At 48.3% G+C, this 12,512-nt stretch overlaps 1 protein-coding gene across 5 annotated transcripts in view; it reads right to left on the reverse strand.

Moving 5' to 3' along the window:
• The window catches only part of NPAS2 (neuronal PAS domain protein 2), a 195,786-nt gene that overhangs the window by 18,309 nt on the left and 164,965 nt on the right, over nucleotides 1-12,512 (reverse strand). For all 5 annotated transcript variants that reach the window (XM_081591527.1, XM_081591529.1, XM_081591526.1 and 2 more), the window contains 4 exons: nucleotides 8,358-8,499; nucleotides 7,425-7,525; nucleotides 4,173-4,262; nucleotides 784-930 (listed from right to left, as the gene is read on the reverse strand). In XM_081591527.1, coding sequence (XP_081447653.1) covers nucleotides 784-930; nucleotides 4,173-4,262; nucleotides 7,425-7,525; nucleotides 8,358-8,499 — 480 coding nt within the window. The remainder of the gene's footprint in view (nucleotides 1-783; nucleotides 931-4,172; nucleotides 4,263-7,424; nucleotides 7,526-8,357; nucleotides 8,500-12,512) is intronic.

The raw sequence follows: 12,512 nt of genomic DNA on the forward strand, positions 1-12,512 counted from the left end.
TCCAAGGTTGGCTACATTTACAAGCAAAGGCTGGGCCCAAAGAATGCGCTTTGGAAGAAAAACAGTCCTGGACTGATTTACATGAAACCTGGTAAAAATAATTTAACCTTGAAAGAGATCCAATATATAAAGTTTTTCCCTCCATAAAAGAATAGAATAGGATTCAAAGAAGTGACATCTGGGGCTGGGGTGGGGTGCGGTCCAATTAAAAGCAGATGCTGTCAGGGCACCCCAATTGCCATGCCACAATGGGGGTGGCCTGGGGGTGCCAGGGTGCTGACCTCCAGTCTCCAGCTCCTGGGCCGCCCCCTGCAGGGGGCCATTAATGGGCACAGATTCGAGTCTCTCCGCATTCATGTTTTGGATGGGAGCACAGAGCAGATCATCTCTTTGTCAGCAGCCTGGGTTGGGTGCTCGGAAAGCAGTTACACAGGTGCTGGGGAGTTTAAAACCCCATGGGAGGGAGGCTGGTGTCTGTGCAGGGTGACTAACCACCAAACACATGAAACAAAGTGCAGGCAACACAGGAAATGTGAGGGGTGAGTGAAAAGGCTGTCATGTGAATTTTATGTTTGGCCTGGAGCTGGGGATGGTGGAGGTGGGGTTCATGACTTGCAGTTCACTGGTAGAGGTTTCAGTTTGTTCAGGAAGCAGGGCACAGTAAGGCAGCCTAGTGAACCTTGGAGGGAGTCCTGGCTGCCCTGAAAGGGTGGACTAGGACACATCACACAGCGGTGGGGAGCACAGAGCCCAGGGGACCGCTGGCCCAGTAAGGGGCATCACCTGGACGTTGGAGTCCTGAACCAGGCAGAGCTGCTCCTGGATCTTGTGGAGTTCTTCCTGCTGCCACCGGATGTTGGCTTGCAGGATGCGTGTCCGCTGCTCCAGCTGGTCTTTGATGGTCTGGAACATGCTGAGCTGTGCTGAAAACTTGAAGGTGGGGTCAAGACACAGAACCCAGTGAGAGCGCTATTTCAGCCATGCAGACGGATAGTGCTGTTGCTCTGAGTGGCCCTGTGCACTTTCACTTTCAGTGCCTTACCCTCCCTTTGCAGCATCCCTGATCCACTGCTGCAATGAGTGACCCACTGCTGGGGAGCTTGCTGATAAGAATGGGTTCTGGATAAGGGTGGGGGTGGCCCAGGGACTCTGCCGTGAGCTTTTCTCAGGCCCATGGGGACCTGCAGGTCTAATTCATTGTACTCTAGTCTGGGAGGACCAGCTTTGGGATTCATATAGACTGTGTATATATATGGGCTTCCCAGGTGGCTCAGACAGTAAAGAGCCCACCTGCAATGCAGGAGACCTGGGTTTGATCTCCGGGTTGGAAAGATCCCTGAAAGATGGGAATGGCAGTCCACCTCAGTATTCTTGCTTGTAGAATTCCATGTACAGAGGAGCTAATGCACTGTTAGTCTGGGAGGGCCAGCCTTGGGATTCATATGGAATGTGAATATATACATACATATATGGGCTTCCCAGGCGGCACTAGTGGTAAAGAACCCGCCTGCCAATGCAGGAGACATAAGAGATGTAGGTTCGATCCCTGGGTTGTGAAGATCCCCTGGAGTAGGAAATGGCAACCTGTTCCAGTATTCTTGCCTGAAGAGTTCCATGGACAGAGGAGCCTGGCAGGCTACAGTCCATAGGACTGCAAAGAGCTGGACACAACTGAAGTGACTTAGCATGAATGCACGTATAAGTGAATTGCTTTGTTGCATATCAGAAATTAACACATTGTAAATCAACTACACTTCAATAAAAATTATTGGTAAAAAAATCTGCTGCTAAATATTTGTTTAAAAATATCTGCTCTATACCAACAGTATCACAAAAATCTCACTCAGAAATCTCACTGATCAAAACACCAAGCTAGGATTTTGAAAGAGAATTCGATCGAGAAAGAAAAGTTCTATCAGGTATTCAGTTAAGATAACAAAAGACAAAAGTTCCTGTGCTGGGTTCCCTAAAGTCTGGAGACTGTCCAGGCTATGACACCCATGTCCAGAGAGGATGCTCTGGACTGCCCCTTGGCTCCCAAGGGAAACAGTGAGGGGGCTGGAGGTGGTCATTGGTGAGGGCCCAGCACCAAATTTCATGAGTGTTAATTACTTCTAGTATTACTCTTATTTTCCTAAGGCATTCCAGGAACCCCCAAACATGAACTCTTGTTATATTCTTTCTTTAAAATTTATTTACTTTTAATTGGAGGATAATTCCTTTACAATGTTGTGTTGGTTTCTGCCATACATCAACATGAATCAGCCGTAGGTATACACATGTTCCCTCCTGTCCTGAACCTCCCTCCCACTTGCTACCCCATCCCACCCCTGTAGCTTGTCACAGGTACCAGGTTGAGCTCCCTGCGTCATACAGCAAATTCTCACTGGCTCTGTAGTTGACACACGGTAATGTATATATTTCCATCCTATGCTTTCAATTCATCCCCCTCTCTCCTCCTGTTGTGTACACAAGTCCATTCTCTACGTCTGTGTCTCCACTGCTGCCTTGCAAATAGGTTCATCTGTACCATTTTTCTAGATTCCATATATATATGTTAATATGCAATATTTGCTTTTCTCTTTCTGAATTACTTCACTCTGTATAACAGTCTCCAGTCTTGTTATATTCTTGATCATGGCCTTTTTGATAAAGAGTTTTATCCCAACTTAGAGACGCGTTAGCAACACACCATGAAGCAAAACAATCACTTACCCAGATAGCCAATTTCCCAGATTTTGGATTTTATTTTACATTTCCCCTTTCCCTGATGGGATCCCTCAGTGATAACATCAGTGAGGAGAAAGAGAAAACTGCAGAATCTCATTTTTCACATAAGTAGGCATGAGAAAAACTGTCTGACAAAAAGGACAACATTATGCAAGAACCTCTTAAAGAATACAGCTATTAAGTATAATATGCCTGAGACTAAGAACTGCTAGTGTTAATTAAAATGAGGTTCAATATATGAAAAATTCCAAAAGGGCCTTCATCACCCCATGACTTATTATAAAACAAAGACATTCTTTCCTATGCAAGACCCACAAGTTGAAGGAATTCTCATTTCAAGGGCCTGTGGATAAAAAAAGTTACTTCCTACCAAATGTGCCTTGGGAATTTGTAGACAAAAAAATAATTTTTTTTTTTTTCCTGATGAGGATGAATAGAGATCATGTTAGTCAATTCTGGATGGGTTGGTTTTATATCCTTACTTAAGCCTAACTCTAGCAAAAGGCCCATGCTAGCATATGTCTTTCTTACTTCAGGAAACCATACAAGCCTGCTGTTAATGGGACAGGCATATGTTCTGAAAAGATTTTCATCAGTGGTGCCAGATTGGCAGCAAGACAGACTCTACATTTTGGCAAGAGTATGGCCAGGGGCACATGTTGATAGACTGCCCCCAGGACCCCCTTGTGGCCAGGGATGGGGCAAAACTCAATATCCCATAAAAGAATTGAAACCTGAGGTCTGACCAGTCAGCTCAACTGCTCTTGGAGTTCCACAGGCAGAATATATATATATATATTTGTTTACTGGTTCTATGAAAACACACACGTGGTGGCTTCTCTGTTCATATGAGTATCACTCCCTTCAACTCTGAGTCCAAAAGCGAGGGCCCTGTTATAAGCATCCTTGCCTCCTTCACACTCACTCCCTGACTGACCCAAATAGTAACTCATTGAATGTTGTTGAAACAAAGCAGGAATTACTCCTCAAAGCCCTGGTCCTTTATTTTTTTTTTAAATGTGGTATTTATAGTACTGGACTCAGAGTTTTTAAATCCTTGTAGAGTCTTCCTATGACATTTGTCCTAATTCAGACCTTCTCTAAAATATTGTGGCCAATCAGGAGCCATGAAAAATGAGAGGAACACAGAAAAGTGGGTGAGGGATGAAGCAAATTGTTGACAGGATTGAGAGATAGATGACGGGGAAGATCGATGGGAGGATGGATGGAGATGAGGACAGCGGGGAGAGGGCAGGGGGAGACGGGAGGTCCACAACTCCACATGCCCCGCCTGCACGTGGGAAGAAAGAGTCTCATTTTGGGGGCCTTGGTCTGGAGCCTGTAAGTCGGCACCAGCGTGCCCACACCCTCCAGTGGATTTCAGCATCCTGTCTCAAGGAAGTGCCTCCCTGGGTCTCCCTTGCCCTGAGCCCCAGACTTACCTGTGACACCGGGGCAGGTGGGCTCTGCAAGACGGTCTGAGGCAGGAGCTGCTGTGTGAGGTCACAGGACGCCGGAGCTGGCAGGGGGGCCTGGGGGAGAGAGGGAGGGTGGCTTTGATAGATATACAGCTTCTGGGCTATTACAGAAGGGATGGGGTGCTCTCAGCCAGCTGTGCTCTCTGGCTTCAAGGAGGCCCTTCTGCCCTAGAGTGGATTGCTCATTTCTGGAAGGTATATGTTCCCCCGAAAAGGTGGGGTCACAGGCTATTACCCTTGCAGGGAATGGAGTCAGAGCTGACACACAGCTGCTGACGGATGGGAGGTCGTGGGACCACTCAGACCCGACGTTCCCACCATGGTGTGCTCTGCAGAATCACTACCACCAGCCAGAGCTGGGCACTGCCACCCCACCCACCCTCCCCTTCTATTCTAGGCTCCATTCTTGGTGGATTTGGTTGGTCTTTCCCTAAATTGATACTTTCTCAGCATTGTTGTGCAGCAGAAAGAAGGGGAACTCATAACCAGTGTTGACTCTGTGTGGCCTTTCCGCTCAACACTCAGACTAACGTGGACAGATGCACCCGGCATGCTCTCTAGCACTGCCTTGCCCAGGCAGTGTTTGTGGCTGCAGTTTCACCGGACACTGCTGGAATCTTGTGGACAGAGTCCTGCAAGGTCAGCTGAATCCCAGATCTTGTGGGCAGGGGGCCGTGGCGGGGGACTAGAATTGGGGGGGAACAATGTGTAGAAACAAGAAACGCAACCCTCAGCTTCATGAAGCTCTTGAGAATTTTTAAATGTAAAAAGATTCTTCTGAAGCTATTCCATCATTGCCCCAGGCCCAGGGGGCTATGAAAAGCAGCTCCAATGCCAAGTTGTCCCCAGGACAGCACTGCGGGCAGAGCAGCAGAAGACTTTGTTTTGAATGACAGTCCTTGGGGCTGGTTCCGATTCTCCCAATTTTGTTCCATTGCTCAGCTGGGTGGAGGAACCCTGCCACCCTAAGCTGTTAGAAGAGCAGTTTGCTACAGTGGCTGGAAAGCCAGGCTTGGAACTGGATGACCTGAGTTCAAATAGCTCTTCTGTCCACCTCTCTGAGTTTCAGCTTCCTCATCTATTACTATTTCTAGCTGTGGCCCATTTATAGAATCTCTGCCACCACCTGGTACTCTTTTCAGGTGCCTTTGTTAACAGGCACCTGTTAACTCATTCATTTCTCAAGCTAGAAGGTATTATGATTATTCCCAAACCTAGACACAGGTTAGTTAATTTACTGAGAGTCACACAGCTACTAAATGGATGAACTGAGTGATATTTGAAGCAGGTGGCATAAGTCCAAGCCTTTTTGCTTCACTATGCATACTACATTTTCAGCATTCCTGAACAAGTGGGAAATTTGAGGAGCACTTCAGAAGAATGGTTTGTTGTTGTTTAGTTGCTAAGTTGTTTCTGACTCTTTTGTGATCCCATGGACTGTAGTCAGCCAGGCTCCTCTGTCCACGGGATTTATCAGGCAAGAACCCTGGAGTGGGAAGCCATTCCCTCTTCCAGGGGATCTTCCCAGCCCAGGATTGAACCTGTGTCTCCTGCACTGGCAAGTGGGTTCTTTACTACTGACCACCTAGGAAGCCCATGAAGAAAGGTTTAGAGGTATTCAAGAAAAGAGATGGTCTCCAGGGACCAGGAGCTCAGAGGGTAGAGTCTCAGGGTTTTTGGCCCCTTATGCACGCTCAGTTGCTCAGTTGTGTCTGACTCTGTGACCCCATGGGCTGTAGCCAGCCAGGCTCCTCTGTCCATGGTATTTCCCAGGCAAGAATACTGGAGTGGGTTGCTATGCCCTCTTCCAGGGGATCTTTCCAACCCAGGGATCGAACTCGAGTCTCCTGTGGCTCCTGCATTGCAGGGGGATTCTTTACTTTGAGCCACCAGGAATGCCCAATGACTTCACTGCCATCTCCAAAATGTCAGCCAGGGATGGGAAGAAGGTACTTGGCAACTATTTGAATGTGGCTCCTAAATTTGGGGACACTTTCCCCCTCAAGAGCAAGGTCTGTGTCCTACTACATGGGTGAGCTTGTGACTGCTCTGACCAAGAGGGATGGTGGAGGTAATGTATTGAAGGGGAGGGCATGGAAAGCCATGTGGCTTGTGTTTGGCTCTCGTGGGAGGTCCCTCTCCAGAGTCTTCGTCTTGGAACCAGGAGCTTTGCTGGGAGGGTGGCATGGAGACGTCCATGCAGGTCAACAGAAGATGCTCTTGGCTGAGCCCACCTTCAGCCGGGGATGCACAGAACGGGGATGTGGACCTCCCAGCCCTGAATGGGGAGACCTCTAACAACAGGCAGCAGAGAAGAGTCACCCCCACTGTGCCCTTTCTGAATTCCTGACTCAGAATCCATGAACATGGAAAATCCTGGTAGTTTTATGCCACTGAGTTTGGTGTGGATGGCAGTTTGTGATGGATCACCAGAGTATGATAGGTACATCGGTGACTCTGCATCCAGCCAGTGTGCTTTCTAGGAGGCCACGTTCCCTGACATCCTGGAGTTGTTGTTGTTGTTCAGTCACTCAGTCATGTCTGACTCTTTGGGACTCCTGGACTGCAGCACGCCTGGCTTCCCTGTCCTTCACCATCTCCCGGAGTTTGCTCAAACTCATGTCCATTGAGTTGGTGATGCCACGCAACCATCTCATCCTCTGTCATCAGCTTCTCTTCCTGCCCTCAATCTTTCCCAGCATCAGGGTCTTTTCCAATGAGTCCTGGAGAGGCCTGGCATATATGAAGGATGCTGCCTGATCCTGGGTTGACCAATAAGTTCATTTGGCTTTTGCATAAGATGGAATGGAAAAATCCAAACAAACTTTTTGGCCAACCCAATATATGCCAAGGGACATTTTTGTTAACATCAAGCTTCTCAGACATTTTCACTGGGAATGTGGGTCTGAAATGGGACCGTCCTGATCATGTACCCCCAGAGGCTCTGTGAATGGGACCCCCCAGGTTGGAAGTTTCAAGCTTTAAAACTCCTTTGGATTTTGCATGCTGTGGATATACATCCATGTTAATTTTAGGATCTGAGTGTTGCAAATTAGTTGCCAATTAAGCTACTTAGCTTCCCACCCCCGCCTGCCACCCACAATCTCTAAGTACAGCACGTTCTCTAGGAAGATGCCGCCCGCAGTCCTGTGGCCTGGCAGGCCCCTGCAGTGCTGTAGTGCAGTCTAGGGGGAAAGTTTGGGGTCACACACATACCGGCATCGCGGCTGCCTGGCTGAGTCCTGGCACTGGGAGCTCTTGGGCTGATCTGGGCAAAGCCGGGGTGCTGGCCTCTGCCCTCAGCTTGCTTGGAGTGGCTGCAAAAAAATATGGCACCTTGCAGACTTGCACACACTTAACAGCTCTCTTATCAAAAGAGGGAAAGAGAACTTCCCTGGTGGTCCAGTGGTTAAGAATGCACCTGCCAAGGCAGGGGACACGGGTTCCATCCCTGGTCTGGGACGATTCCACATGCTCGGGGGGCAACTATACACATGCGCCACAACCACTGGCTCACGGCTGAAGCCCGTGAGCCCTAGAGCCCATGCTCTGCAACAAGAGAAGCCACCACAATGAGAAGCCCGTGCACTGCAACTGGAAAGGAGTTCCCGCTGGCTGTAACTACAGAAAGCCTGCACACAGCAATGAAGACCCAGCACAGCCATACATAAATAAATAGATAAATGTTTTAAAAAGAGGGGGAGGGTGACCATGGTGTGCATGAAACATGGGCCTGTTTGGAATCTGATGAAGGAAGCCTAGCAGGAGTGGGGGTGGTTCCGAGAGGCCTAGAAGTTCTGCCAGCCTCCAGCCTCGCCTGGGGAACAGGGGGATGACAGCGGAGCACCCACAAGCTTTAGGTGCGCCACATGGTTCAGCCGCCTGCCTGATCACACAGCTCACCAGGCCTGCATGACACCTGCTGTATGTCGGCTTTGTGGGGCAGTGGAGGAAGCAGAGCATGGAGCGGGGTTGGTGTTGGGGTGGGGTGGGGGGAGGAAGCTAGAGGGAAAGAAAGCAAGGAGTGGGGAGCAGATGGCGACTTCAGCTTCATGGCATGGAGTGCCCTGCTTCTCCTTGAATGTGGGGTCCCTTGTGGGACTCTGTGTATACTCCCAACCGTCCTGCCCTCTGCAGAGTCACACTTACAGGTGGGCTCTGACATGGCTGTGCATGAAGATTTGTGGGAACTTCTTGAGGAGGCCGATGGTGAGTGACTGGTGTTAAGGCCTGAGGTGCCCATGTCAAGTGCATTAAAGTGCTGCTGAGGTTCCAGGCTGGAGCCCTTGTCCTGAAACACACACACACAGAGTCCATGTTTCAGCATCAAGACCATGGCAATGAACTTTGGTACTTTAGTTGTCCTCTAAATACATAGGAAAGCTTGAAGGGTGCTGAGAGAAATACTATAACTGCTTGGAGAGAATTCCAAACACATTCAGGTGGACTATTTATACAAATATATAATCTAGCATCTTTGAGGGCCTGGTAGCTTCCCTGGCGGCTCAGATGGTAAAGAATCTGCCTGCAATGCAGGAGACATGGGTTCGATCCCAGGTTGGGAAGATTCCCTGGAGAAGGAAATGGGAACCCACTCCAGTATTCTTGCCTGGAGAATCCCATGGACAGAGGAGCCTGGTGGGCTACAGTCCATGGGGTTGCAAAGAGTAGGACATGACTGAGCGACTGAGTTTCAGGTTTTTTTTTCAGCCTGTAAGCAGTGTTTATTACACTTTCTTACCTTCTATTTTGATATTTTAGATTTTCATAATTGACTTGCCATTTTGTTTTTCCTTAAAATTGTCACCTCATGCCCAGAATCTTGGCTTTCCCAGAAGGGGAGTGGAGAGAAAGATTCTAGAAATAAGGTTGCTGGTGGGACTGGGTTATTCATACTCCAATGAGGGACTTGCCTGGAGATCCAGTTAGGAATCCACCCTCCAATGCAATGCAGGGGCGCAGGCTCAATCCCTGCTTACACGCCTCACGAGCTAGAATACCACATGCCTCCCAGTCAAAAAACCAAAACATAAAACAGAAACAATACTGTAACAAATTCAATAAAGACTTCAAAAATTGTCCACATTTAAAAAAAAATCTAAAAAATACTCTGGGACTTCCCTGGTGGTCCAGTGGTTGAGAATCCGCCTTCCAGTGCAGGGGACGTGGGTTCCATCCCTGGTTAGGGAATTAAGATCCCACATACTTTGGGGCAACTAAGCCTGTGCACCCTAACTAGAAAGAGAGGCTTGAGCTCTGCAACTAGAGAAGCCTGCAATAAAGATCCCACAACGAAGGTACTCCAACCAAGACCTGATGCAGCCAAACAAACACATATTTAAAAAATAAAAAATAAATACTCCAATCAGACAAATGCCTTTGGACCATTCTGGACACCGTCTCCCTACTGCTCTTCCTCTGCAGCCTCAAGGCACCCGAGGCCAAGGGGCAAAGGTCTCCAATTCTTGACCCCTGGATCCTAACTGTTGCTGGACCCTCAGGGTGCCTCTGCCTCAAGAGCATGGCATGAAGAGAAAGCAGCTGTGACTTTCCAACCCTGAGGAACCACCTTTCCATCCTGCATTGGCTCAGGTGCGTGTGTGCTAAGTCATTTCAGTCGTGTCCAACTCTTTGCAACCCCATGGACTGTAGCCCGCCAGGCCCCTCTGTCTGTGGGATTCTCCAGGGGCCCACTGGAGTGGGTTGCCCTGCCCTCCTCCAGGGGATCTTCCCGACCCAGGGATCGAACCCACATCTCCTGCACTGGCAGGTGGGTTCTTTATCACTAGTGCCACGTGGGTCATAAGCCTAAGAAGAAGACTCTAGTGATTTTTAAGCTAAAGAAGAAACATGATTACTCCCCTGAGCCAGGCTCCTTCCTATTCTCAGAAGGATGGTGAGATTCCTGGGCTGCTTGGACAGGCTGGTGTCCCTGGCCTCGGGTCTTAAATCCCTGTGTCTAAGTCTACATGACAGTTCTGTCCTTTGTGTTGGGCCTCCAATGAAGAAGGACCCTGAGTGTGCCCAAACAGGCCTGAAATGATTGCTACCAGCCATAAAGGCCTTTGTGCAGAATAGAATCGCAGGGTTGTGCCTGGGTTGGCTGGGCTCAGTGTCTATTTTCAGACGCTACTGCTTGGTCACAGCGTGCGTGCAAGCTTATTTGCTTAGTCGTGTCTGGCTCTTTGTGGTCCAATAGACTGTAGTCCACCAGGCTCCTCTGTCCATGGGATTCTCCAGGCAAGAAGTTGTTGTTCAGTCGCCCAGTCATGTCCAACTCTTTGTGATCCCATGGACTGCACACGCCAAACTTCCCTGACCCTCACCATCTCCTGGGGTTTTCCCAAGTTCATGTCTATTGCATCAGTGATGCCATCCAGCCATCACATCCTCTAACATCCTCTTCTCCTTCTGCCCTCAATCCTTCCTAGCATCAGTGTCTTTCCCAATGAGTCAGCTCTTTGCATCAGGTGACCAAAATACTGGAGTTTTAGTTTCAGCATCAGGCCTTCCAATGATTATTCAGGGTTCATTTCCTTTAAGATTGACTGATTTGATCTCCTTTCTGTCGAAGGGACTCTGAAGAGTCTTCTCCAGCACCACAGTTCTAAGGCATCAATTCTTTCATGCTCTGACTTCTTTACAGTCCAGCTCTCACAACCTATGTAACCACTGGGTCTTACATGACCAGACAAGAAGAGTGCTCCCCAAATCATACCTTTTAGAGTGGGGTCCCAGGTGAATTGTGTGTGCCAGGTCAGCAGACAAGTAAGTACAGGAAGTGAGAGGAAGAGCTGAGAAACTTTTCTAGCCATCTGCCGTACATCACATCCAAGCAGGGGAATCTGCATGTTACAGAGCATCCATCAGTGACAGACTTGAAATTAAAAATCCAAATGTCCCATTACTGCTGAGAGCTTGAAAAGCATGGTCCTGGAGCTGTGACTCTAAAAGGGATTCTGAATCTGGCAGCCTGGGACTGTATTTGTGTGTTTGTTGTTCAGTTGCTCAGTCACGTCCAACTCTTTGTGACTCCATGGACAGCAGCATACCAGGCTTCCCTGTCCTTCACCATCTTCTAGAGTTTGCTCCAACTCATGTCCATTGAGCTGATGATGCCATCCAACCATCTCATCCATTGCCGACCCCTTCGCCTCCTGCTTTCAATCTTTCCCAGCACCAAGGTCTTTTCCAATGAATCAGCTCTTCGCATCAGGTGGCCAAAGTATTGGATCTTCAGCATCAGTCCTTCCAATGAATATTCAGGGCTCATTTCCTTTAGGATTGACTGATTTGATTTCCTTGCTGTCCAAGGGACTCTCAAGTGTCTTCTGTGTGTTTATACGTAAGTGCATGCTGATGAGAAGTTTCACTGGGCTCTAATATTCCCCAAAGATCGGAAACCTGAATACTGAATTTCCGACTGGATGACACACAGTGTGCCTGATCTTCACCTGTGATGTATGGTGTGTCGAACACCTGCCTATGAACAGCTTAATCCCAGCCTTGGACATGACATATGATGCATTCCTGTGACAGAGCTGGGTAATAAACACATCCATGAACAATGACAGAGGCGTTGTACCACAGTGCTGGTGAGGAATCACCGCACAAGGCCGCAGCACTTTGCCTGCCAGTGGGAGAGGCTCAGCAAAGATGCAAATGCATTCTGGTCTCTAAAAGGGATCTCTTCCTCTTCCCAACTCAGTTCTCAATGGACAAGAGATGTGTCTATGGTCCACTGACTGCAGTAAAGTGAGTATCACAATAAAGCAAATCACATTAATTTTTTTTTGTTTCCCAGTGCATAGAAAAGATAAACTGATCACTGCTGTTGTGTCAGTTTCTGGCCAGAGACTCTAGATTCTAGGTCATGGGCAGGCTGGAACTTGAACTGCGTTTCATCAGTTCTAAGATGAACTTCCCTCCCACATTTTGCAATAAAATGAAATTGGGATATGTCCTTCAACTCACAATAAGAAATCCTGACTTCACAGACTGGTAGCTTTCTCTCTTTCTCAGTGGAGATAGAGATAGATCTTACAATCGATGGCTACTTAGCTTTGATAAAATACAACATTCCCTTTCTTGCTTTCTCTCTTTTTTCCTCCCAACATATGTGTCTGCTTAAAGAATGACCTTTGAGAAACAGGGTTCTGGTCTGCTTATGAGTTTCTGTCGACTTGTCAGCAATAAGGGCTGCCTGGCCAGAGGGTCTCAGGGACTCAGGCTGGAGAGGAAAGAGGTCTGGGCTTTGTGAAGAGAAGTACCTCCCCATGCCTCTAAGGGCTCCCTGATGCCAAG

Source organism: Giraffa tippelskirchi, chromosome 4 (genome assembly GCF_054371585.1).
Source record: "Giraffa tippelskirchi isolate mGirTip1 chromosome 4, T2T-mGirTip1v1.2.pri, whole genome shotgun sequence".
Taxonomy (NCBI): Eukaryota; Metazoa; Chordata; class Mammalia; order Artiodactyla; family Giraffidae; genus Giraffa; species Giraffa tippelskirchi.